Source organism: Ceratotherium simum, chromosome 25 (genome assembly GCF_057802395.1).
Source record: "Ceratotherium simum simum isolate JZ-2026a chromosome 25, ASM5780239v1, whole genome shotgun sequence".
NCBI classification, from domain to species: domain Eukaryota; kingdom Metazoa; phylum Chordata; class Mammalia; order Perissodactyla; family Rhinocerotidae; genus Ceratotherium; species Ceratotherium simum.
In genome coordinates this window covers 19,801,959-19,828,822 of record NC_141924.1, presented here as the reverse complement: position 1 = coordinate 19,828,822, position 26,864 = coordinate 19,801,959, and the positions used below count along the sequence as shown (strand labels likewise).

General features: G+C 39.0%; 2 protein-coding genes across 4 annotated transcripts in view; one reads left to right on the top strand and one right to left on the bottom strand.

Annotated features, from left to right (window-relative positions):
- Nucleotides 1–112: 112 nt before the first annotated feature.
- On the top strand, nt 113–18,761 carry TDG (thymine DNA glycosylase). Its single transcript, XM_004418041.3, has 10 exons — nt 113–287; nt 8,111–8,253; nt 10,347–10,588; nt 11,362–11,431; nt 12,625–12,760; nt 12,960–13,042; nt 13,122–13,216; nt 15,623–15,794; nt 16,258–16,383; nt 16,796–18,761. The coding sequence occupies exons 1-10, from the start codon at nt 265–267 to the stop codon at nt 16,924–16,926; spliced, it is 1,221 nt and encodes a 406-aa protein (XP_004418098.2). The 5' UTR covers nt 113–264; the 3' UTR covers nt 16,927–18,761.
- Nucleotides 18,762–18,875: 114 nt separating this feature from the next.
- The window catches only part of GLT8D2 (glycosyltransferase 8 domain containing 2), a 37,990-nt gene continuing 30,001 nt past the window's right edge, over nt 18,876–26,864 (bottom strand). For 2 of the 3 annotated variants that reach the window (XM_004418042.3, XM_087449021.1), the window contains exons 7-10: nt 26,639–26,751; nt 24,270–24,436; nt 22,982–23,094; nt 18,876–19,482 (exon numbers count right to left, since the gene is read on the bottom strand). In XM_004418042.3, coding sequence (XP_004418099.1) covers nt 19,310–19,482; nt 22,982–23,094; nt 24,270–24,436; nt 26,639–26,751 — 566 coding nt within the window. In that variant the 3' untranslated portion in view covers nt 18,876–19,309. The remainder of the gene's footprint in view (nt 19,483–22,981; nt 23,095–24,269; nt 24,437–26,638; nt 26,752–26,864) is intronic. The other variant, XM_087449022.1, reaches the window with a different exon arrangement.

The window sequence follows — 26,864 nt, the reverse complement described above, 5'->3', positions numbered from 1 at the left end:
TGGCGACCATGAGGCGTGGGATTTGGCTCCAAGCAGGCGGAAGCGCCGCGCCGAGGTGGGGGGAGGGGGGGTGAGGGATGCAGGGGAGAGGGAACTAGGAACTTGGGGGAGGAGCTTGAGCGCCAGCCGCTGTCCCAGTTCTGCCGGCAATCGTGTCCAAGTCTCTGGTTACTGTGGTACCGCCGTTCGCACGCCGCGGTACTACAGAGACCAGTCGCTCGCTTGCCTGGCAGGAGCAGCCGCCCGCGCGAGCGGCAGCAGGGAATGGAAGCGGAGAACGCGGGCAGGTAAGGCCGGGGCGGAGCGCCGCCCCTCCCCCCGCGCCCCTCGCGGCGGGGCCGGCCGGCGGGCGCGCGCACGCACGCAGGGGTCTTTAAATGCCGCGGCCCGAGTACAAAGGCCGCGGTCGCGCGTGCGCACTGCCCGCCTGCTCGAACCTCTACCCGCCCAGGCTGCTCCGGCGCCGCGCGTAGTGCGCCTGCACCCGTCTTCAGGCTTTCCCGGCACCTAGCCGCCTTGAAAATGCGTTAATAAGCAACCAGCAGTCTCCGGCTGATGTTTCCTTCTGGTTGCTATTCTTGGCTATATTTCCCTTCACCTCCCCCCCACCTTATCATGCAAAGAGCTGTAAAGATGGAGTATCACACGTGTCACTCCAGGAGCCTGCCTTTTAGAGTTGGTAGATTTACTGTGGCTTCCTTCCGCGAAGGTTTACTGAAAGCAACATCCAGGGCCACGAGGTTGATAATATTGCCATATTAGCGCTCTTGAAGTCTGGAGCTATGAATAACACTCCCAAGAAGTCATGTAAGATGTCTTCTGGTCTTGGGGACGATCTTAGGAATTTACTATGTCCTTTAGGGAGTGTTGAGTACGTGGAGGGGACGTTCTGCAAAAGCAGAGATCTCGAGATTTGAACTCCAGACAGAAAGCCAAATGAAAAAATAAATATGTAGATATGGTGATAGGGTCTTTAAAAAGAAGAAAAGATAGTTTACATTGGAATAAAATACTTTTAGACCTGATGAAGAATTATCCTCTCAGTGACTCATGGGCCCTGAAATTAGGCAAGCGGCTTCACTTCTCTGGGCCTGTTCGTGTCTGTAAAATAGGGCATGTCTGGAATCCAGTTCTGACATGCTGTGAATCAGTGTTATGTGGAAGGGACATACGTAAGTAACCAAAATAAATTGTCTTGGAGTTTAGGAAAGAAGATATATGTAGATAAAGTGTAGACTTTATTCTGACTTTGTGGATAAGATCCTGAAATAAAGTACTCCACTTCTTTCCTAGAAGAACTTTACAAATAAAAGAATTCACCAGAACTTGCGGAAATTGCTCTCAGATGTTCAGATCAGAATCAAAAGCTAGGTAAAGCCTGCCATCAAATGAATTACACATTATAAGACCTTACTGTCTTACAGCAAAATAATACGCCTCTGGTACAGGGTTTAGCTCAAAACTGTCTGACTTAAATTCTGTCTTACCTTCATCCATACGATTATAGACCATTTTTTATTTTGACTCGCAAATCTTTCACCTCAGGAAATATGGAGAATTCTGTGTTAATACTCTTAGAGTTTATCCTTGGGAGTTCTGAAATGACTCAGGCCCTAGATAATCTGAGAAAGTGGTTGTCTGTCACCCTTGACTTTGTGCTAATCAAGAAATGGAATGGAATGCTGGGTATAATGAATTTACTTTTTATTTTGGAAGATTAATTTCAAAAAATTCTGTGGATATAGCCTCTTTTTTGTTTAAAAGAGAAGATAGTTCAAGAGTCATAACAAGCACTTACAGTCTGACCAAAGAGAAAAAAAGAAAGAAGAGGACCTTCTAATGAGCCGGACATGAAAAGGACATTTACCAACGTTGGAAAGTAGGATGCCACATCAGAAGACTGGAAAAGTGTGACACAGACTGGAAAAGTGTGGCACGGACCACTGAGAAGGAAGATAGGAAAGGTTAACCCTCAGATGAGATCAGCCTTTCTAGAAACGTTAGAGCCTAAGAAGAACTTTTTCAGTTAGGTGTGGACAAGAAGAAGGACGAGAAAGTTTGGGGTTTTCTGCCTAGTCCACTGGCATGGTGTTAGTCGATGACAGAAAACATAAGCACTTCATTCTGATTTTGATTTTTCATCTATGTTAAGAAGAATGATTGTAGACTGGAAATGGCAGAACGAAAGTCTCTAAGAGATTTAAAGCTCAAGATCAATGAGGGCATTTAAGAGAACTTTGAGCTACACTAATAGAAATCATATTTCCTGGCGTGGATAAATTGTATTTCAAGTGAGAGGCCAGATTACAGCAGTCCTTAAGAACTTGTAGACAATAGAGGGGCCTGAAGCCTGAAAAACACAGAGGTCCCTGTTTCTTCCAAGGGTGGAGTCTGTCCTCTATTGACTTTGATCCTAAACAAAATTTTTACTTCTCAGTGGCTATTGAGCATATTTAAAAGGAACTAATAACCACTAGGCCACAGTCGAAGTTCAGAAAAAAGCAAGACCTACCAAGCTGGGTTCATTTTCTTTTGGATAGTGATACTAGACTAGAGAGCATCAGGAGGTACCTGAAATATTTAATCATCTCCTGCTGTCTTTATTATTGTTAGAGCAAATTAACAATATACCAGGCACTGTTTTAAGTGTTTCACATGTGTTAAGTAATTTAATCCCCATAACCAATGAATTAGGCGTGACTATTCCTATTTTACAGATGTGGAAGCTGGGACATAAAGAGCTTAAGAAAGTTGCCTACAGAGCTAGTAAATGGCAGAGCTGAACTTTGAACCCAGGCAGTGTGGCTTCCAAGTCTGCCTCCCTAGCAACTGTGCCATGTATACCACTTCTTGTAGTGGGCAAGATGAAGATGGACTGACAACAGTACAGTTAGGTGAAACCAAACCTGGTTCACTACTGAAAGAATTGAGGGCAGGCTGAAGAGAGGTCTATACTGATGTGCCCTGTAGTTCTACCCCAGCTTTTTTCTTTTCGACAGTTTAACAACTCCAAGGTTCTGATGGCATGCTGGTAACATTTGTGAGTGACCCAACTTCGAGAGGGGTTTGTGGAATTGATAGGTCGATTTCAGAATCCAGATCAATCCCAACTCGCTGGAATGGTGAATCATCTTTTACAAAAAGAGGCACAATCCTGTGCTTATGTGCAGAAAAATCAAATGTGAGGTGAGGGAGAGGTGATAAAAGGGCACCTGTCATTGATGGAGAACGCAGTATGAATCAACAGTGTAATGTGGGTGCCAGTAAAGCTAGTGTAATGGATTCTGTAATATGGCTCCAGAATGAGGAAGTTGATAGCCCTCCTCAGTTTCAGAATGATGAGGCTATATCTGGAGTATTTTTATTTTGTTTGATTCTGAGCACCAAAAAATGACCAAATAGTGAGGAAACTTGAAATCATACTATATGAAGAAAAAATAGTTAAATGAACTGGGGACTCGGGCTTATTCTAAATCTTTGTGTTTACAGTTTTTAGTAGACTGCACAGTAAGTACCCACTAATGCATGGTGAATACACACACTTCCATTTAGCAGTATTGAATGTAGTCTTTGAATAGTTATGATGGTATTCCATCAGAGTTTACACAACTAGTCCCCTTTAGTTGAGCATTTGAATTATTTAGCACTGATTGTTATTTTGTAAGGAGTCAGTGTTGTATATGCTTGTTTAAATGAAAATCATAAAATTTTGCTCTAAACTGAATGTTTGTGTCCTTCCTGTTCCCCCGGTGTGGTGGTATTTGGAGGTGGGGCCTTTGGGAGGTGATTAGGTCATGAGGATGGAGTCCTCCTAAATGGGATCAATGTCTTTATAAAAGAGGCCCAGAGAGATCCCTCACCCCTTCCGCCAGGTGAGGACACAGCAAGAAGGGGGCCCTCACCAGAAACTACGTCTGCAGACGCCTTGCACTTGGACTTGCTAGCCTCCAAAACTATGAGAAATAAATATTTGTTGTTTATAAACCACACAGTCTATGGTGTTTTGTTAAGCAGCCCAAATGAACGAAGACAAATGTATTTAGAAAAGAGCAACTTAAATATTTAAAATAGTGGAAAATAACTGAGGATTAAAGAAGTTGGAGTTGTTCATTTTAGAGAAAACCTTAAAGAGTTAGTTTTTTGAAATACAGCAAAATCTGAATTAACTGGATTCTGTCCACTGTGTGTGTGTGTGTTTTGAGAAAGACTGTCAGAAAATACACAGCTCATTAGGAAAATATACAGTCCCTTGATTTCAGATGGCTTTAAAAACCAGTCCTTTGAGCACTTTTGTTCAGGAGAAGAGGGTACAGATGGAGGCTGGGAGAGAGGAAGGGGTTGACTGCAGGACAGAAGCGTGGTGGGGACAAACATAAATGACAGGAAAGAAAAGTGAACAAGGAGAAATAAAGCCATTCCTCGTGCTTGTAAGCTGGGTATCAGGGAGTTATAGAAAATAAAAACTCTTTGGGGTCTGTTCTGCATCTGGACTTGGTCCTGTTTCCTACACATTCTCCATATATGTAGAAGTCACTGACTCTCACCCTCATTTTCATAGTGAGGGAAGGGAGGTCCTGAGAGGATGAGTGACTTGACTAAATGCTCTTCTGTTGCTGTTCCTCTCATCCAGAGAAAATTACTGTTCAAAAACATTGTTGCAGAATTCTGAATTAGGAAGTGGCAGTTATCATATATAAATACAACAAACGTATTTAAGAAATATTTTCACATTAAGGTTAAAACAAGTTTATGCTGCTTACAAATTTAACTATTACTACATAATAGAAAACTAAATTATCCAGAACTCTTTAGTTCCCTGGCATTCAAGTTTATGAACGTTTTTGTACGAATGTAATGCTTTCTTCTGCCAAGTAATAAGAATGTTGTAATCCACCCTATTTCCTTTTATTCTGGCTGTTAGGAAGCTGTTAAGATGGTCAGGCTAAGCTGAACATCCGAAGATAGTATAATACCTCAGAATTTACACATTCTATTTTCCATTGCTATATTTTTCTGTTTCTGTTCTAATTTAACTTATTGTAAACTGCCAGAGATCATTTTTAGAAAGATTAAGGGACACCTTGATATTATAGGTAAGTTTCTGGATTTCTTTCAAAATTGATATATATCTCTAAAATAAAACTCCAGATTTTTTTCATCATTATTTTTCACTTTCTCTTCAGCCAACTGATTTCTAAAAATTTTTTTTTTTTTTTGGTGAGGAAGATTGGCCCTGAGCTAACATCTGTGCCCCTCTTCCTCTATTTTATATCTGGGGTGCCACCACAGCATGGCTTGATGAGCAGTTCGCAGGTCCACATCTGGGATCCAAACCTGGGAACCCCAGGCTCCTGAAGCAGAGCGCGAGAATTTAACCACTGCGCCACGGGGCCGGCCCTTGATTTCTAAAATTTTAATTTTCAGTTTCTGAGCCCCAGACTTTCTGAAGATGCTTAGTGACCCCTAAATATGCGAAGGGAGCCTCATTTTGGAAATTTACGTTTTAAAGTTCAGAATCCTTTTAAAAATGTGAATGGTGTCTCTGTAATTTATATACATATTTTAAGTTTGGATTTTTGTGAAGTACTCAAAATGGGACACATCTGTGAAACTCTGAGAGTGGTAGGTTGCCTTCCCGACAGTGTGACAGACTAAGAACAGACCTCGTGCATTCTTTTGGCCACTCGTTTATTGTGACCACATGTCTTTAGTTTTATATATTCCAGCTGAAAGCTGGAATTTTATATATTTTTATATATATATATAGTTTTATATATTCCAGCTGTTAGCATCTCAGAAATCTGCCACTGGCCACAACCAAAAGTTGCAGTCTGTTTTACTAGAATTTCCAGAGGGTAACTGCACATGATCTCGATGTAACCTAGCCATATCCAGCTCCTCATTAGAGTATTTAAATCATAAATACTGAACAACCAGTATTTTGACAATTTATTGCAAAGAGCTATGAATAGTTTTAAAGAAAAGTGTGAAAAAAGAGGACATTTTACTCTTTGCTAGACAGATTTCAGCGCTTCTCTTCATTGTTACATTTTAACTTCTAAAACTTACCTACGTATTTTTCTTATGTGCAGCCTTATTTCTATTTTGTATTCTTTTTCACTTTAAAATATAAAACATTTTCTGCACTTTTACAGAATATCAATAAATTTAATTTTTAGGAGCTATGTAGTATTTTTTCATGTTAATGTACTATAGTTTACTAAATCATTGTATTGTCTTTATTTTTTTATATAATTTGAGAACAATATATTTAAAGAAAAACCCTTAAGATATAGTTTAATATTTTTCTCACTAATTCTTAACCATTTCTTATCAACTTACCCTTAAAGATAGCTTGAAGTTAAATGCCTCTCCAGTGGTTTGTCATTGATAAATAAGAGATTGGGCCCCTGTTTTTCTTTGAGCATCCAGCACCCTTGCCCAGCCACCCATGGATAGTCTGTTACCTCGGGTCTGCCTTGGCCATTGAAGCTTATCCAGGGGAAAGCTTTGGTTTGCCTTTTTTAAAAACCATTTTATTAAGATATGATTTACATACTATAATGTTGACCCATTTAAAGTGTACTAGTTTGCCTTTTTCTTTTCTTTTTTTTTTGATTTTTGTGCTGAGGAAGATTCGCCCTGAGCTAACATCTGTTGCCAGTCTTCCTCTGTTTTGTATGTGGGTTGCCACCACAGTATGGCTGCTGACAGGTGGTGTAGGTCCATGCCTGGAACCAAACCCAGGCCACGGAAGCAGAGCACACTGAACTGAACCACTAGCCACTGGGCCAGCCCCTAGTTTGCCTTTTTAATCTCTACTTTCTGAGCTCCCTGTCTTCTTTCTCCACACGTCATGAAGAAAACTAGTAAGTAGAATATCTTGCCACAGAAAATAAGACTTTTCTCTGCAAATGATAAATGGCATTTATCCATTTTATTTGCTAGAATTTTTCTTCCTACCACATATTTATTGGCATTATTTGGCATTAGCGGTAACTTGAGTTTCATAAAATATGTGTTTACTTCCCTTGCTTTGTGCTGATGGCAACAGCTTGAAAGAGTGGTTTGTGGTCATCAGAAATATTTTTTGGAAGTTGTTTTCTGTGAGGGCCTGTGTTCCTTACATTGAACATTGAACTTTGTGAACAAAGTTTAAATCATGTTCAGAAGAGAGATTTAGAGTGGTTTTTTCCCATAAATTCATAGACATTTACAAAATATCTATTTCTAGTCCTCATTTAGTGGCCAAAAAACACCCCCCAAAACCAAGCAACAGTTAAAAACAGATTCAAATGAATAAGTAAGTAAATAGGCCAATAAACCAAAAGAGAACCATAAGTTAGATTGGAGGAGGGGTGGGAATGGGAGATGTCAGTCAAAGGGTACAAACTTCCAGTTATAAGATTAACAAGTTCTGGGGACTAATGTACAGCAGGGTGATTATAGCTAACAATACTCTTATATACTTGAAAATTGCTAAGAAAGTAGATCTTAAATGTTCTTACCATTAAAGAGAAATGGTAATTACGTGACCTGATAGAGGTGGTAGCGAAGGCTATGGTGGTAATCAGGCTATGGTGGTAATCGTTTTGCAATGTGTAAGTGTGTCAAATCAACACTTTGTACACCTTAAACTTACACAGTGTTATATGTCAGTTGGGGGGAAAAACATTAGATTGGAGGGGATCTTTGTGATAAGAGGATTAAATACTGAAGGTAGGGATACAAATTGTTTTGGGGGACATTTTAACCCTGTACAGTCTGGTGGGTCTTTCAAGTCTCTCTACTAGAAAATTCCCATGATCTCATTTCGGAGAAAGTACAGGCTGACTTGACAGGACTGGTAAGTTTTATTGATGACACATCTTGTCATTAAACAGTGTGAGAGTTAATTAATGTTTGCTTAGTGGGCACTCGGTAAAGGCTGGGTGAAGGTGTACATATGGGACTAGATCTGCCTCCTCTCTTTGCCCCTATTATCGACTCTAAATAAATACCACAGTCTGGTTACAAAATATTTGGGTCCTGAAGAGTTTTTACAGCTGATCATTTAAACTTACATTTGGGTAATTTTACCACCATATGTTACAGTTATTTGTTCTTTCAGCTACTGCCTTCAGCAAGTTCGAGCTTTTTATACATTTCCATTTCAACAAATGATGGCTGAAGCTCCTAATATGGCAGTGATGGATGAACAGCAAATGCCTGCAGAAGTTCCAGCCGCAGCTCCTGCTCAGGAACCTGTACAAGGTAGTTTTCACCAGGATAGTTTAGAAAGTTAGCTATTGGATTAGCCAACTTATTTAGAAAGGGCTTAATGATGAATTTTAGCTCTATTTTAGTGTTTAAAATTTAACCCGCTTTTTAAGTACTTAGTATGTGCCGGGCACTGTGATAGGTTTTGGGGAATAAAAGAACGTGGATCCTGCCCTCGAGTATCTCATAATCTGGTAGAGGAAAATAATAAGTAAACACACATTATGCCTCAGCACACTGAGCAGTGAAGAGGGGCGCAGGGTGCTGTGAGAGCTCACAGGGTTGGCACCTAACTGAGACTGAGGCTCAGAGGCAGCTTGCCAGAGCTCTCGTCACCTCAAGGGTGAGGAGACTTCAGGAGAATGAGAAGGGGAAGATTCCAGGCCAAGGGATCAGCATGCGCCAAAGCACAGACATGAAGAAGAACTGAGTGGTTCTGTGTCATTGGAGTCTGGGGGGAGCACAAAAATGGTGAGAGGTGAGGCTGGATGGGGGCAGTTGAGGCCTGTTTAACCTAAAAAATGTATGTTCTATCCTGAAAGCAATAGGGAGCTGTTGAGAGAATATAAGCAGAGGGTGGCTTAAATAGATTGACACTTGAAAAATCAGTCTGGAAATATTATAGAGGGTAGATTGGATGGTAGAGAGCAAGGCAGAACTTGGAGGCAAGCAGTGGATTAGAGACTGTTTGAATAATCTGGGGACAAATGAGGAAGACCTGAAGCGGTGGAGGACAGAGCTAGGAAATACGCAGGAGGTAAAATTACCTGGCCATGGTTAATGGATTTCATGTGGGGGATGAGAGAGAAAGAAGAATCTGGAAGTAACTCTCAGGCTATTGGATGAAGGAGGTACCACTCACCAAGACAGAAATTAGAAGAGAGGAGACTAGATTTGGGGATTGAGGGTGGGGGGTGGAGAGAAGTTAATGATTTTCTCCAGTGTAGCAGTGTTGTATGAGAAATATGCTCAGAGTTTCGGTGTATGATTCCAGGAACACATCTAACTCCACTGCATTGGAGAGACCCCTGCCCTTATCTTCTATTTTTCTGGGCAGGGAGCACTAGGATGTCCCCAGCTACAAGCCAATGGAGGTGGGTCCCTTGGCCTAGGGAGTGGCTAAAGCAGTGTGAGGTAGAAGAGAGGAAAGATGGCAGGCTCAGGCGGGGAGACGCCAAATAGTAGTAGAATGGGGTAGGGGCCCAAGAAATTAAGAGAGATGTTAAAGAATTAAGAGTAAGGAAACCAAGGCTTCCTATTGGGTAGCTTCCTGTTGGGTAACTTTAGGTTATCGGTTCTTGACCAGGTGTGATTTTACCCCCCAAGGGACATTTGGCATTATCTGGAGACGCCTTTGATTGTCATGACTGGCAGGGTGCTACTGGCATCTAGTGAATTGAGGCCAAGGTTGCTGTTAATCATTGTATAATGTACAGGACAGACCCCCCACAACCAAAAATTATTCAGCCTAAAATGTCAGTAGTGCCAAGATTGAGATACTGCTTTAGGTCCTAAAATTAGATTCCTAGTCCTGCCTTTTGAAAAATACTGCCAGCCCAGAGATTTCATCCTTAGCAACCTCTAAATTCACCTCCTTGGCTGTGTTTGGAACAGAATATACACTCGATCTCTACAGCAAGCCCACAAACCCGTGGAGGTTTTCAACTGCTGGAAATTATGGAGAAATTGAGTTAAAGTGTTTCCCTTCCTCCCTATTTTTCTATCTGTTCTTTCATTTGTTTACTTAACTATTTATGTATTTATATTTAGAATTCCTATAAAATGGTACATAGATACTTTGTATCCCTGGGGAGGCCAGGGTGCCAGGTTAGAGTGTGTGGAAAATCAATCTGTGATTATTATGGACATTTCATCCCAAGAACAGTTAGCAGAGGAAGAGGGTGGCGGATGGGGCCACGTGAACCATTTCTAGAGTGAAGGAAGGGGAAGATATTACAGAGGAGACTGATGTTGGGAAATAGAAGAGAAAGGAAAAAAGGATGTTGAAAGGGTGGCTTTTTTTGGGGAAAGCTTACTGAAGTTTGTAAGTTATGGCTTTCTGCATTAATACATCCATTGTGTTTCAGAGACTCCAAAAGGAAGGAAAAGAAAACCCAGAACAACAGAACCAAAAAAACCAGTGGAACCCAAAAAGCCTGCTGAGGCCAAAAAATCTGGCAAGTCCGCAAAATCAAAAGAAAAGCAAGAAAAAATTACAGACACGTTTAAAGTGAAAAGAAAAGTAGACCGTTTTAATGGTATTTCAGAAGCCGAACTTTTGACCAAGACTCTCCCGGACATTTTGACATTCAATCTGGACATTGTGATTGTAAGGATTTTTGTCCTCATTTGGTCTTATAAATAGTATTGGTGGATGAACTTTACTTAACCTTTATCCTTGCAAATAGCATTTTGCTGAAAAGAACCATTTCTAAGAATCCTTTTGGTAGCATGTGGTGTCACCTTCATGAGGTTGTATTATATGGGTGTGTTTAGGAGGATGTGATGCCATGTGGATGTGACTTTGGACAAGCCTTAACCTTCCTAAACACCAGTTTCCTCATTGGTGAAACAGGAGGGAGAATAGTACCTCCCTCATAGGGTTGCAATTAAATAAAATAATCCATAGATTGCATGACACTGGTGAGTTCTCCGTAAATGATGACACTGATTTTGAACTTTAATTTTTGTCTGTAACTGTAAGAGACATCAGTATGCAAACAGCTGTGTGGATGATGTGGGGTAAGCTGTTTGTTGCGAGTCGAGAAGCAGACTTGTGGCTGGACCTGAGCTCAGATTGATTGACTGCTCTAAGACCTCTCTCCAGCTAAGTTGGGTGGGGGTGGGGGCCTGGGGACATGAGGGAGTCAAACTGGTTTTTAAAAACAAGAGGAAAACTGTTAATACAAAGGGAATTTCTTTCCTCAAAATGGAATACTTGGTTCAGATCACGAGTAGGTAATCGATAAACAATATTGCTTATGATGCTGGATTAAATTTTTATTTTAATAAATTCAGCTTTGTCTGCCACTCCTCCACAGAAAGCTTAAGGCTTAAATCCTACTTTTCAAGACTAAAATGCATAAACATTTTGTGTTATAGATTGGCATAAACCCAGGACTAATGGCTGCTTACAAAGGGCATCATTACCCTGGACCTGGAAACCATTTTTGTAAGTGGTTACTTTTTTTATTATTTTACTTTTAAACTAGATATCTCTGTTAATAGTTTGGGTTGTTGTTTTGTTTTTTTTTAACCAAATTGTGTTTTAAAAAGAGAGGCTGTATATAGCTGTAAATATACATACATGTTTTCTATGTGTGTATACACGAAAATCAAAGGTTTGAAATGATATGTCACAGTTAACATTTTGGTGTACGAGAGTGGAGGGGCATGAAAAGGACTACTGTCTCTTCTGCTTGAATTGGTTTAGGTGAGTTGTACTACTTTCTTTTAATGATTTTCTTTTAGTTGTTATCTACAGACATAGTAGCAGTAGTACATTGTTGTGCCAGTGCAGACAGAATACTGACCTTTCCAGATTTCTACTCATCTTATTTCCTAGGAGAGATGAAATGCATTGATCATTGGTAATCAAGTTGTCATAGTTAACAAATACTGTGATTGGAGACATTCTCTACAGATACTTCATATCTGGCAGAAAATAGCATTAAAGACCCTCAGACTTGTAGAGTGAGCTTTAAAACCAAGTAAAGGGACTGTTATGTTGTCCTCTGTATGAGTCATCCTACCTCACACTGCCTCCTAGAACAAGGCATGCAGTATACTGGCCCTCAGGAAATACTAGTTGATTATCTAAGAGTAATATTAAAAGCATTTAAGGCAAATGATAGTAGTATGTTTTTGGAACTAATGACATTGTCTCCATTATTTAAAAAAAAAAAATTTCTAGAGCAGTTTGAACTTGACATTTTGTCCACTGTCGAGGTGTTTGAATGCTCTGAGTCCACTGGTGAATGTTCATCTGTTTGACGTATTCCAGGGGCAGGTGGTGGTATCACCAGTTATTAGAAAGGAAAAGAAACAGTTTCAAGGTGTCCTACATTGACTAGCTGTGTCTTTTCCACAGGCATTTACCTTAACCCGCTGTGGAGAGGAGATAATAATAGTAATATCTCATAAGGTAGTTAGGATGATTAAATGAGATAATTCGTGCAAGGGACTTAGCATGGTACCCAGCACACAGTAATTGCCTCATATGGTATTTGACCTATGTTATAATTTTTTAAATATCCTAAATCTTTTTTTTTTTTTTTAATTTCAAGAATAGAATGTAACTACCACATCAATTCATGAGGCAAAAACCTTTGACCTATTGAAATAAGCTGAACTCTCTTTTCACAGGGAAGTGTCTGTTTATGTCAGGGCTGAGTGAGGTCCAGCTGAACCATATGGATGATCACACTTTACCAGGGAAGTATGGTATTGGATTTACCAATATGGTGGAAAGGACAACACCGGGCAGCAAGGATCTTTCCAGGTAATTGTCTAACATTTATTTTTATGGGTTGGAACCTTGACCATGCTGGTGCCTCATATACTCTACGAACATCATATGTGTCTAGTGCAAGCTGAGCTTAACAAATATATGGATAGATCTTTTATTGAAAGCTATCTGGATTTAGCATATTATAAATATTTCCATTCTTATATTGTGATACTTTTTAATTCAATTTTAGTAAAGAATTTCGTGAAGGAGGACGTATTCTAGTGGAGAAATTACAGAAATATCAGCCACGAATAGCAGTGTTTAATGGAAAATGTAAGATTTACTTCTAAATTTTATCTTTTTTCTTTGCTAACGTTATGGGCAATGTAAATATGTTTATATTTCATTTTAGGTATTTATGAAATTTTTAGTAAAGAAGTTTTTGGAGTAAAGGTTAAGAACTTAGAATTTGGACTTCAACCCCATAAGATCCCAGACACAGAAACTGTAAGTCCTTAAAATTACATTTGTAAATCAGCTAAACATAAATTTTTTTTAGCTAGCTTCTCTTTTTTATTTGTCCATTGTTATTTATTATCCATTGTAATTTATGCCATGAAAAAAACCACACTGTGTTTTGTTGAATGATGTTTATATATCAACTTGAACTAATAGTTGCAAATTAATTCAGATACTGTTATAGTTTTATTAGAAAAAGAAACATTTGTCAGATAGATGTCTTAATGATGTTATGTTGAGCTGCTCACATACTAGATTCAAAATATACTTAATGGCATATACTTGTCAAATTCCAGTGGAGTTAGCTCTTGTTCAGTTGTGTAAATACATATATATTTACGTATATGTAAATATAGACATGATCCCGATTAGTAACACTGCTAATTGCCCCCTGTTTCTCTATCTTAGCCTAGTTTCACTTTAGAGCCATATAAACAGTACAGCCAGTTGCAGACAAGCATCCAACCTGACTGGCACTTGGTACAATTGTCTTAGACACAAAGGCATCATGAAGTAGCAGGGTGTTCAAACTCCGTCATTTCTGCAGAGCTTCTGCAGACTTTCGGTTCAAATTTTGCCTCTTAAATATAGTTTTAAGTTTTGTTTACCACTTTTTAAAAAACAACACACATACACAGACGCATGTGTTATAGACATTTTAAATGATGAAGAAGCTGGTGTGCTGACAGGTTATTGTGGAGGGCTCAGAATAAAGTTTCTGCCACCTACATAACATTTGAACTTCTTTTTAAATTCTTTCTGTTTTTAACTTCTTATAAATATGCAGTTGATAAAGTAGGTTGTAGCCTGGTCTTGCTTTAAATTCAGGCCTACCCTTGTCTACTTGGGTAAAATTGTCCAGGTGAGTTCACTGCTTCCTATGGAGTACTGCATCATTGTCCCTGAAATGCCAGATGAGGCTCAGGTCCATCCCTTGGATATATGTGATCACAGTGCAATAATAAATGAACTTGAATCATATCATGACAGGTAGTTCTAGCTCTTACAATGAGCTGTGAGTGCTTTTATCTTTTCAAATTTATTCTTTGTCATGAAATATTCACAGTTATTGATAGTGACTCAGCTTTGAAACAGAAGCTCTACTTTTTCAAATTTCTGGATCACTTGAATTGAAGAATATCTTGAAATTGGAAAATGTGCTATTACAAAACTTGGTAGCATTTGTACCTATATTTCTTGATGAATCAGGATTTTCTAAATGCTGCATAAACAAAACAAAATAAATATATAATATATATTTTTCTGTAATACATGGTATGGAGGGCAACTTAAAAATTGCAACTGGAAATTCCATTTTTTGTTACGCTCTATGAAGGACAGTTTGTCACCATCATCCAAAATGATAATTGCAAATGTCCTTTTCCCTATCCATTTTCCTTCTAGGAATTTATGCAACAGATATACTCACACATATTCTAAATTGAATATATATAAAGTTTTTCACTACAGCTTATAATATTAAAATATTGGAAACAACCTAAATGCCCACAGTTGGGTTCTGGTTAAATAAATATGAAAGTATTACACAGCTATAAAGAAGGAAGCTTGGGGGCCAGACCCATGGCGTAGTGGTTAAGTTTGTGCATTCCACTTTGGCAGCCTGTGGTTTGCGGGTTTGGATCCTGGGCGTGGACCTACACACTGCTGCTCATCAAGCCACGCTGTGGCGGTATCCTACATGTAAAATCGAGGAAGGTTGGCACAGATGTTAGCTCAGGGACAATCTTCCTCAAACGAAAAGAGGAGGATTGGCAACAGATGTTAGCTCAGGGCCAGTCTTCCTCACCAGAAAAAAAAACAACAACAACAAAACAGGAAGCTCTTTTTACTCTGATTTAGATATCTGATACAGAATTTTCTCTGAGATACATTAAGTAAGAAGGCAAGGTGCAGGATAGAGAATAGAGCAGGTTATCATTTGTGTGTTTTTTAAAGGGATGAGGGAGAGTACATATATCAGAAACATTTGATTGTACATTCATGGAATACCTCTGGAACTAGCAACTTTGATTGCCCTTGGGGGAGAGAACTAGGTGGATAGAGACAGAATTGGGAGGGAAGACTTTTTGTTGTATACTTATATGCCCTTTTGTACCTTTTGAATTGTGAATACTTACTATTAAAAAAAAAGACTGTTAATTGGTAGATGAACATCAATTGGGGGAGCCTCATTGTTTTTGATTTATTGACTTTGTCGTAAGTAAATATTACAAATTTGAACTCAAACACAACTGCTTTCATTGATTTTGCATATACTGATGTGTGATAAGTATCAAGTTATTAACCCAAAGAAAGATAAATTTTCTAATCTCAATATGAGTGGATTCAATAGAATTGTAAGATTTCTGTAACTATAAAATTTTATGATTCTAGCTCTGCTATGTTATGCCATCATCCAGTGCAAGATGTGCCCAGTTTCCTCGAGCCCAGGACAAAGTTCATTACTACATTAAGCTGAAAGACTTAAGAGATCAGTTGAAAGGCATTGAACGAAACACAGATGTTCAAGAGGTGCAATATACATTTGACCTACAGATGGCCCAAGGTATGTTAGAATTATCACTCCTTTTATTCATCTCATGTATATTACATGATAATATATATATATATATATAATGTATATATACACATTACAGAAAGTATTTTGTGAGTTTAAAAGCAGGAGGAAAGAAAACAATTATATTTGCAGCCAGAGTGCTCTGATAATGGATATTAGTCACTGTTAAAATCTCCTTCTACCAAGGTCTTCTATCTACGCTGGGTACTCCTACAGATGTTGAGGATATAAGAAACAGTAGCCCACTTAAAATTAAATCTAATAGGCTTTTACAGTTCTTGTGAGCTAATTTAGTATATGTTACAAAGAGTTTAAAAGTTTATAACAAAAGATGTATCTCAGTATATCTGAACATTCAAGAGAAAGATTTGTTCATGATGATTTCTGAATAAAGCTATTTTCAAAATTGTTGTACAAAATCAGTTTTAAATCCCTTTTACCCTCCTCACAGAGGATGCAAAGAAGATGGCTGTTAAGGAAGAAAAATATGATCCGGGTTATGAAGCAGCATATGGTGGTGCTTATAATGAAAATTCGTGCAATAGTGAACCTTGCAGCTTGTCTTCAAATGGGCTGAGTATGTTCCCCTCCATGTTTGTTCCTTTCAAAGACTTGGTTTTGTCAGTATTGAGAAAAAAAGGTTTTTAAAGAGAGTAAATTACTGAAGAATGGGAGTGGTAATATGAAAATCTATTTCACTTATAGTGAAAATTTGATGGTTATTTAAGGTTTAACTGTACCAACTTTTACAGCTCATTTTCTTTAAGTCACTGACTCTAGTCATCCTAGTTGCATTTTCCTCCTTGAATAACAAATGAGGATTTATCAGTTCTATATCTGAAAATAGAACAGAAACTTTACATTGTATTCAAGAAGTTTCCTTAACTATTTTATTAACAGTTCTCCTTCACTGGACTGTTGAAATCTCCTAATTTGATCTTTTAAAGCTTTTCAATAGAATAAACTAACATTCTTTTCCCGCCCCACAGCTGACAATGGAGAATCAACTTTCAATGACATTCCAAATGGGCAATGGATGACCCAGTCATTTACAGACCAGATTCCTTCCTTTAATAATCACTGTGGGACACAGGAACAGGAAGAAGGAAACCGTGCCTAAGAAGGGTGTTTCTCAGCTCTGCTTAAATGCTGCAGTTTTAATGCAGCTCTCAAGAAGTGGCCCTCAGTGTGCTAACTGAAGTGTTTTATTAGTATTTTACTCTGGTGATGTAATCATGGTACAGTTGTGTGGTGGAATCAACTGTACAAACCTAAGTCATTTGGAAGGAAAAACTAGGGTTTTTTGGTAGATGAGTTTTTGTAGTTGAATTAACCATCATTCCAGCTTTTTATAAACTATATTTCATTTATGAAGAAATTGATTGTCTTTTGGGTGTCACTTTTAATGTGTAATTTTAAAATGCAACAGTCTGAATATTTATACTTGATTATTAACTGCGCATAAACCTAGATAACACCATTATCCCTTTTATGCCTAAGAAGGGCATGTTAATAATAAGAATTACCACTGGTAAAGAGGCAAATGTGTTGATTTTCATACACAAGGTTAACCCTCAGTGGAGTCTCATTTGGTAGTTGTTAGCGGGGTTTGATGGGCTCCCCGAGAGGTATTCACACGCAGACCTCTTTGCTTTACCAGTGGGGAGCGTTTCTGTGAGTTCTTAGTAGCAGAAGCGTAGAACGTGGCCCTGCAGTAGCAAGGCTAACCCGGCCTCACCCGACAGGGCACAGGGCCCTGGCTTTGGCCTTGCACCCCTGTGTGTTAATCCTCTCGTAGGCAGAAACTATTCTGCTAGGACAGTAAGTTCCAGAAAATGCAGTAGACCTTTTAAATTTTGTTACTTCATCTGTGTTTTACTTGAGAAACATGTATTTGATAGAGAAGGAACTGCGTTTCTCTCTCAATATCTATCACCATTGTAATTTTATCCCCCTTGGTTTTATGTCATGGAAAGTGATGAGAAATGAACTTTCAGGCTGAGGCAACTAGGTGCTGGAAGTGTTTGATAATCTTATTTAAACTGGTGCTTTATGTACATGAGATGTACTAAAATACATAATGCAGAATTTTTCTTACCAGGTAAATCTAATAAGCCAGTAATTTAAAAAATTCTTTCTCTGCATCATTGCTGTTTGTTACTGTGGACTAAGTGAACCTCATGGCAAGGTTAGTTAGAAGTATGTACCTTAGTGATTTTCTAATGCATTTTCCATGGTGCTACAAAGAGTCCAGACTACTAGGCCTGGTGGATATTATTCGGAAATGCCCTTTGCATTTACTCCTGATCACTTCTGAATATTCTGATTTCATATATACCCAGGGAGCATGCTGGTTTTCAATATGAAAATATTTATGAGGTTTTTTTTTTTTCTAAGAGGTTGTATGGCTGGCTTGTTCTTCTCTTTATAATAAGAGAAACAAATGCTTGTTGTGAATCTTAACATGCTTTTTAGCTGTGGCTATGATGGATTTTATTTTTCCTTTAGTCTAGGTCAAACTGTGTAAGCCATTCATGTTATTTAAATCATGTACTGTACTGCTGTTTACATGGATGTTTTGTGCCGGTGCTTTGAAGTGCCTTGCATCAGGGATTAGGAGCAATCGAATTATTTTTTTCATGGGACTATGTAAAGCATGTAACTAGGTATTGTTTTGGTATATAACAATTGTAGCCTTAAAATAGATTTTTTTTTGAGTGGAGAATATACTCTTTAAATTATGATGGACGCTCACTGAAAAATGGGTTTGAGGATTTTCCGAGCATACAATATTGGTGTTTTTCATTACATATAACAGATGAGTAGTAAATGTTGATATATCCTCTACGTGACAATATGAGACTTTTTCATCAAATAATATTGAAAAAGTTTTTAAATTCTTTTGAAAGTCTGATGGTTTTTACAATAAAAAATATTAAGAATGATTATCCTTAAGTTGCAGGTTTTCCTGTAGCAAGACTTAACTGGTATTCTTTCCCCCTTTAAACCTAAGACCAATTTACCTTCTATTATATTTAACATGTAGAATAATATATATAATGAAAATCGTTAAAAATCTATGAATATTTTATTTTTTCAGACATCCATGTTTTAAATGTAATATATTCTACAAAAGACAAGATTGGTAACCTATTAAAAAAATACCTACAGGTGAAAAATACGTTTAGAAATTAAAAAACATTTGTGGATATAATTGCCATTCAGAGTTAAGCACATTGATTTCTAAAACCTAGATGGGTTTATTTTTTTCCAACAATATATTTCACTCACATAATCTTGATTTCCATAATCACCTCTTGTACTTAAGAAAGTAAATCAATACCCATATGATCCAAAGTACTATTTGCACACAGTAGTTTTTGTTTTTTATATTGTGGATCATATGTATCAAAGATACTGTTCATAAAGAACAGTGTTTTAGTAGGCTACAAATGAACAATTCCACATCTTTATACAGGAAATATTTAAAATGTCGATTTATATCAGCTGTTGTGGTGATTGAGTGTAAATATCCCTGCAGGGTCAGGAACAAACCAGCTTTCCCATAAGTCGTTGTGAACACTAGGGAAGTCCCAAGGCTTGTGTCTGCCATTCCAGTGCAGTAATTTTGCTTCCTGCAGAAAATGCTCTGAATATCTGGTATCTGGATTCCAGCCTTCATCGTGTTTAGAAGAAAATAATAGACTTGTTAGAAAATAAAATGTTTATATCAAAAATTGAATACAAGTTCATTGTAAAAAAAATAATAAACAAATCAGAGGGTACACAGTGAGGAATTGACCACCCACCCTAAATCTCCAAAATAACCACTGTTAGAGTGTCTCATGAAATCCTTCCAGTAATGTTCTACCGTATACCAGTATGTGTGTGTGTGTGTGTGTGTGTGTGTGTGTGTACGTATATATATATCTCTTTTGTACTTTGCCTTTTAAAACTACTATCTTAGGAAACTTTCCACAGTAGCACGTGTGGATTTACTGAATTATTTTTAATGACTGCCTAGAGTGGATGTATGATTATTTATTTAGCGAGTTCCTTCCTTATTAAGGACAGTAAGGTTCTTTCTATCCCTTCACTAGCATAAACAGTGCTACACTGAACAGTCTTCTCTGCATGTCCTGTGCGTGTATACAAATATATCTGTAGGATAAAATCTTGTAGGTAGAATGGCTAGATTGAAGGGTGTGTGCCTTTTAAATTTTGATGAGATTGCCAAATTGTCCCCCAAAGCACTTGAATCAGTTTCCTTCCCACTCAGAGTTTATAGAAGTTCTTGTTTCTCTACATTTTCCCTCCCTAATATGGCAACATTTTCTTTTAAATAGTCTTGTTTTTTTTTTGGGCCGGCCCCGTGGCTTAGCGGTTAAGTGCGTGCACTCCGCTGCCGGCGGCCCGGGTTCGGATCCCGGGTGCGCACCGAGGCACCACTCCTCCAGCCATGCTGAGGCCGCGTCCCACATACAGCAACTAGAAGGATGTGCAGCTATGACATACAACTATCTACTGGGGCTTTGGGGGAAAAATAAATAAAATCTTTAAAAAAAAAAAATAAATAAATAGTCTTGTTTTTACCATATGAAATGTAACTAAGATCTACTTTTTAACAAATAGCCATCTCTATTTGAATATTATTCCCCTTGTAAGTAATCACTTAGAGACTATGCATTTACCCTAATATTACCATTGCTCAGAATATTTTTAGAATATCTCTTCCAGAAGTACATTAAGATCTTTTGAATGTAATTTTTTTTAATATCCTCTATGGTGTTAAATTTTCTTTCTATTAAAGAAAATTCGATATTTTTAAAAAACAATAGAAAGTCCACTGAGTAAAAAGAGGGTGACTAGCTAGAGTTATGTTATTCTAGTTTAACATATGACGTAAGAAAAAAACAAAAACCAAAAACCCTGTCTTCTGTTATCTATAAACATAACTGTGAAGGCAATTGCAGAAGAGGAGCTGAGTGAAGCTATAGTAGCATAACTGGAGTAAATATCAGCTTCCAGAGAATCTCTACAAAGGAAATGCCTTCATGTGAGCAGTCTCTGCTAAGTCGGACATCATCTCTCGGCTCCATGGCTGAAGAGTTCTGTAGGGACTCGCAGTTTTGCTTTTAGCTACATATGTTTCATAAATTTTTAAAATCTTAAGCCAACGTGTTTAGACTCAAACTTAGTACCCATTAGTGTTACATTGCTTTCTGCTTCCAAAACACTCTAAAACCAAATCATTTTTCAAATGATTTCCTTGTAGATTTGCTTTGCAGACCATCCCTGATTCCAAAACCTTCAGCACAGATATAAGCTCTGTTCTACAAAGAAAAATTACTTCTGTCCCTTGGGAAGATTCTGCCCCTTCCTACTTGTCAATAAGTTAGGTATTTCATAAGATGTAATTCTAAGTCTCTGTCCCAAGATCCTAAAATGTTCTAAGCTTATCAATCTCAGCTCCTCATAGCTGTTCCTACACATTTTTTATAGACCGTCTACTTGAATAGGATTTTCTGCACATTCATTACATGGAAATGTTGATATTTGACCTGACAGTGAACCCAACATTAATATAAATCAATTCAGACGGAACACTAGCATCCTTAACTTCCCTGTGTCACTCTTATGTGCATACAGATGGTCAGGAAAATCAGGGAAGATTCTGGTAATGAGGCAGAAGCAAATCTACAGAATCATTCAGAGGAGAGAGGAATCCAGCTTCCACAGTTTTGTGTGTCTGTTCTTTTAAAAGGGTGAGCAAGGGCCATACCACCTTGCAGTATTGTTCTGAGAATCAGAAATAAGGTTCACCTTTATCACCAGAACCTAGCCCAGTTCTTGGCAGTTGTAGTGGATGTAAATATGTCTCCAATTCTAAAATAATCTCAAAATATCTGAAAACAAAAGGATTTTTTTTTTTTAATTTTTTTCTGAGGAAGATTGTCCCTGAGCTAACATCTGTGTCAGTCTTCCTCTATCTTGTATGTGGGACGCCACCACAGCACGGCTTGATGAGCAGTGTGTAGGTCCACGCCCGGGATCCGAACCTGTAAACCCTGGGCCGCGGAAGTGGAGCACGTGAGCTTAACCACTACACCATTGGGCCGGCCCCAAAAAGATTCTTAATAACTTCTTTGGCAGCAAAACCTAGGTCCCACTCAGGGTACTACATAACATAAGTATATGCACCACATTACCTTTTTAAAATTCAAAACCTTTCTAAATTTCTAAACCGGTCTGGCCCAGTGGTTTTGGCTAATGGATTGTGGCCATGTGTTTGAATGAATGTCAGTGTCTTCGGTGCCAGGCTCAGTTCTAAGCAATTTACATGTAGAGGTAATTTATTCCTTATAAAAACTTTACAAGGTTCTACTAGCTTCAGTTTACAAATGGAGAAACTAAGGCACAGAGAGGTTGAGTAACTTGCCCAACATCATAGGTAATAGCAGAGTTGGGATTCCCATCCATACTCTATAGCCTGCACTCCTGTAGTGAAGAGTGGATAAAAGACTGTTAAGGGACTCACGTGGTAGACAGTCAGTAAACAACTTCCTTCTAAAAGATAAACTCCAGGGGCCGGCCCGGTGGCGTAGTGGTTAAGTTTACGCGCTTTGCTTTGGCGGCCAGGGGTTCGCAGGGTCAGATCCTGGGCTTGGACCTACGCACCGCTTGTCAAGCTGTGCTGTGGCAGGCATCCCACACATAAAGTAGAGGAAGATATTAGCCCAGGACCAATCTTCCTCACCAAAAAAGATAATAAAAAAATAAAAATAAAAGATAAACTACCAGCTATCTAAATTCCTCGAAAGCCATTATGCTAATTTATTTGGTTTTGTCCACTGTAGGCTACTGCAAGAGGGCAGTAAAGGCACGTGAGAAAGTTTTGACAATGAAAGTTCTATCTTAACAATAGTTAATGTTTATCGAGCACATACTATAAAGCATGAGTCTAATTGGTTTTCATGAATTCCTAGAAACACACCCCTCAGGTGAACATTTTATCAGCGCATTTGCAGAATCTGGGCACTGAGGGTTAAATAAAGTGTCCAAGGTCACCTGGAGGATTTCAATTGAGGGACCTGGTGCTATAGCACACTGTCCTCACCTTGGTCCTCACTGGATCTATAAAATGCACATTTGCTTTGTTTTTCTAAAATACTCACCCAGGTGCCTTATGTGCCACAGGGGGTTGATTGTAGAGTATTTCCCATGGAACACGATCAGCATTGGGGAGGTGGCCACCCCTCCTCCCAGGGAGCTGCTGTAGAGATTTTCCCTAAGAAAAGGAATAGAAAAGCAACGCTTGGCCTGGAGCCCCACAGACTCCGATAAAGTAGAATCTAATAATTTTTAAAGATGTAAGACAGTCTCTCATTGTAGAAGACAACTATTGTCTTTCATTTTTCCCCAACTTTTTATTTTGAAAATTGTCAAAGCTACACAAAATTTTAAGAATACCATGAACTCCCATGTCTCACCCAGATTCACAGTGTTAATATTTTGCCATTTTAACTCTCAGCCTTTTTTATGGCAAATGTAGAAGATCAAATTCTGATCCTCCCTTATTTAGAATACCTACTCAAAAATTCAGGTTATGATGGTATTAAAGATATCCAGATAAAAAACATGGACAGGAAATACAATGAAATGATAATAGTGGTTGTGTTAGAGTTATTTCTCTTTTCTCTATTTTATTTATTTATTTATTTTTTATTTATTTATTTTGTGAGGAAGATCAGCCCTGAGCTAAAATCCGTGCTAATCCTCCTCTTTTTGCTGAGGAAGACCGGCTCTGAGCTAACATCTATTGCCAATCCTCCTCCTTTTTTTTCCCCCAAAGCCCCAGTAGGTAGTTGTCTGTCATAGTTGCACATCCTTCTAGTTGCTGTATGTGGGACACGGCCTCAGCATGGCCGGAGAAGCGGTGCGTGGGTGCGCGCCCGGGATCCGAACCCGGGCCGCCAGTAGTGGAGCGCTTGCACTTAACCGCTAAGCCACGGGGCCAGCCCCTCTTTTCTCTATTTTAAAACTTTGATAATGAAAAATGATAAATTTTTAAAAACGCAACCTTAAAAGACAAAGTTGACTTTATAAAATAATCCTTAAAAACATTAAAAACAAATCTGTACAAGAAGGAGAAACTTGACTAGGATAAATGATTTTCAGTGGAAAAGGTTCACGAGGATTCTGGGAGATGTAAAGTCACATTATTAAACAATTTATTAGAAAAGTTTGTATAATAAGGAATTCTGCAGGATCTCGCTCCCTCTGACATATCATTTGAGAATAAATTTTCATCTACTGCCCCCTTTTCTTTCTCAACATTCCTCTGTGAGCAAATCCAACTTAAGATGTCTGTGAAATATTTCTAGCCCCTGAGCTATGCATAGAAAATTAACTGAATAATTTTGTTCCCAAGCGTGGAAAAATAGCAGAGAGGTCTACACATACTCCACATTTTTTTGCATCCATTTCTCCAGTTGTTTGGTGATACGCTGGTGCTTCCATTCTGTCATGTTGGCAACAATCACGCCAGGATTGAAAGAGCAAGTGCTGGGGCTTATGCCAAGGTCTTTTATAGTCTTCTTCCGATAGTCCAGATAGCCCATATATGTATTCTAGAAAGGAACAGGATACGCATGCTTTTGAACAACAGATCTTGTTTCTGGAAAATGATCATTTTCTTGAAACCACTGTGCACTCTCTCTGGGTTTCCTCCTGTGTCTCTGGCCACTTCCCACTTCCTAATGCCCTTTGCTGGTTTCCCCTTGTTTCCCCAACGTCTAGAAGCTGAGTGCCCCTAGTCTCATTCCCAGCACCTGTTCCTTTCTCTAGCACCAGCTCCCTGGACAGCCTCATCCAGTCTCATGGCTCTGAATACTATCCGTGGAGACAGCCCTGACCTCTCCTCTGGATTTCCAACTCCTGCTACATCTGCCAACTCATAATGTCTCCTGGATGCTTAATGAGGCAGCTCCAACTTACATCGCAAAACAGATCCCAGTCCTATCCCAAACCTGTTTCCCTGCAACCTGCCCCACCTCAGTTAGTGGCAATTCTATCCTTCTAGTTACTTAGGCAAAAAACCCAGGGTCATTAGGTCATCCTTGATTCCTCTTTCTCACTCACTTTTCATCCAAATCTGTCAGCAAATCCTGTTGGTCCTATCTTTCAAAATATATCCAGAAGCCAACCACTTCTCACTGCCTCTACTGCTACCTTCCCGGTCCAGGCTGTAATTACCACTCACTGGATTTCTGCAAGCTCCTCCTAACCCGTGTCCCTGCCTCCACCCTTTTCAACTACACTCTATCTCTGTTACTCATCTGCTCAAAGCCCCTCCAATGTCTTCCCATCTCATTCAGAGTAAAAGCAGAGTTCCTAAAGTGGCCTGCCCTGCCCTACACCACCTGCCCCCACTACCTCTCCAACTTCTGTTATTCTCCCGTTGATCCCTCTGCCACACTGACCTCCTTGTTCCTTTAATACACCAGGCACACCCCTGCCTCAGGACCTTTACACTTGCATTACCTCTTCTTGGAATGTTTTCCCCTAAATATCTGCTTAGGTGGTTCCCTCAATTCCAGTGTAGGCTCAGTGACACCATCTCAGTGGAGCTTTCCCTGATCACCCAATTTAAAACACAACCCCACCTCCACCTGATCATCTGTTAAATAGTTTACTCGTTTACTGACTCTCTCTTCCCACTGGAATGTAAGCTACACAAAGGCAGGAGTTTTAGTTTTGTTTACTGTATTATCAGTATCTAAAACAGTGTCAGGCATGTAGTAAGCACTCAGTAGGTAGTTGTTGAATGAATGTAATATGAGGCAGGACATACTGTTTCACTCCTGTAGCTGTCATAATCCACCTTGGTGTGATGCTCAAATACGACACAGAAGTAATGGAAATACTTGAGCACTTTCTATGTGCCAGGCACTGTTCTAAGAACTTTACATGCATTACCTCATTAATTGCAAGCAATAACTTTACACGTATTAACTAATTTAATTCTCACCATAACTCTACAAGGGAAGTACTAGTATTACCTCTATTTGACAAATGAGGGAGAAAATGATTGGTTAAGCAACCTGCCCAAGGTCACAAAGCGACTAAGTGATGGCACCAAGATTTTGACAAAGTTGGGTCTGGCCCCAGAACCTAGGCCTTAAGGTGTGTCACATCTTAAATGTCACACATATGAAATTATTTCCTGGAACTCTTTTTGAAGAACAGCATTTGATTCTTAATAGTCTCCTGTATTTTAAAGCCATTCTTTTGGTTTCATATTACATATGGTTTCAACTTTCCTCCTTTCCACCAGGGTAAGGAGCTCTTGAAAAAAAATCACTATTTTCCTCTACTGAAAGGGGGAAAGAAAAGCGATGGTCAAAACTCTGAAAATAGATAAAAGCAAAGGTTCAGTGAGTCTCTTTTACAGAAAACACCATCTCTGATGCGGAGTGTGGTTACGAGTGATCTAGATAAAATCTGTCATTTCTGGAGCATTTACTACATACCGGACACTTTGACATCATGTTATTTCATCACAGCTCACAAAAACACAACAAAATAGGTATTACCGTTGCCTTGTTTCAGATAAGGAAAGTCGGACTTGCAGGGTTACGTAACTTGCCCCAGAGTCGGTAAGGAGCCGAGCTGGGCTGTGAATCGGAAGCCCAGGCCCTCTGCTGTTCTGCCTCCTAGCAGTCCAGACTGGAGGGTTCTCGAAGGTGTAGGTTACACTCCTTGTGAGTTGCGGGGAGGAGCAGGGGCGAGAGCAGCAGGGTGAAGGTAGGATTTTGAGACACTGTGCCCACCTGCAGCCCCACAAGTCGGTCTATGTCCTGAGCTGAGGGCAAATCGCAGTCATCTGAAAAGGCTGCCGCGTGGCCCAGGGCCAAAGTGGTGTCATACAGTTCTTGGATGTCACCTGAATTTAGAAACACCGGGAGTTAACATACTATCGCATCTGTTTTAGGGTTAGATGGAGCCTTAGAGCTTAAACAGTCTCTGATTTTGCTATGGAGGAAAAGTACGTGATCC

Bases quoted from the DNA above. Each gene is read 5' to 3' on its own strand.
- TDG (XM_004418041.3), top strand. From the start codon at position 265: ATGGAAGCGGAGAACGCGGGCAG. The intron at 13,043-13,121 runs GTAAGATTTACT...ATTTCATTTTAG, and splicing joins AGCAGTGTTTAATGGAAAAT to GTATTTATGAAATTTTTAGT. The intron at 13,217-15,622 runs GTAAGTCCTTAA...TTATGATTCTAG, and splicing joins AGATCCCAGACACAGAAACT to CTCTGCTATGTTATGCCATC.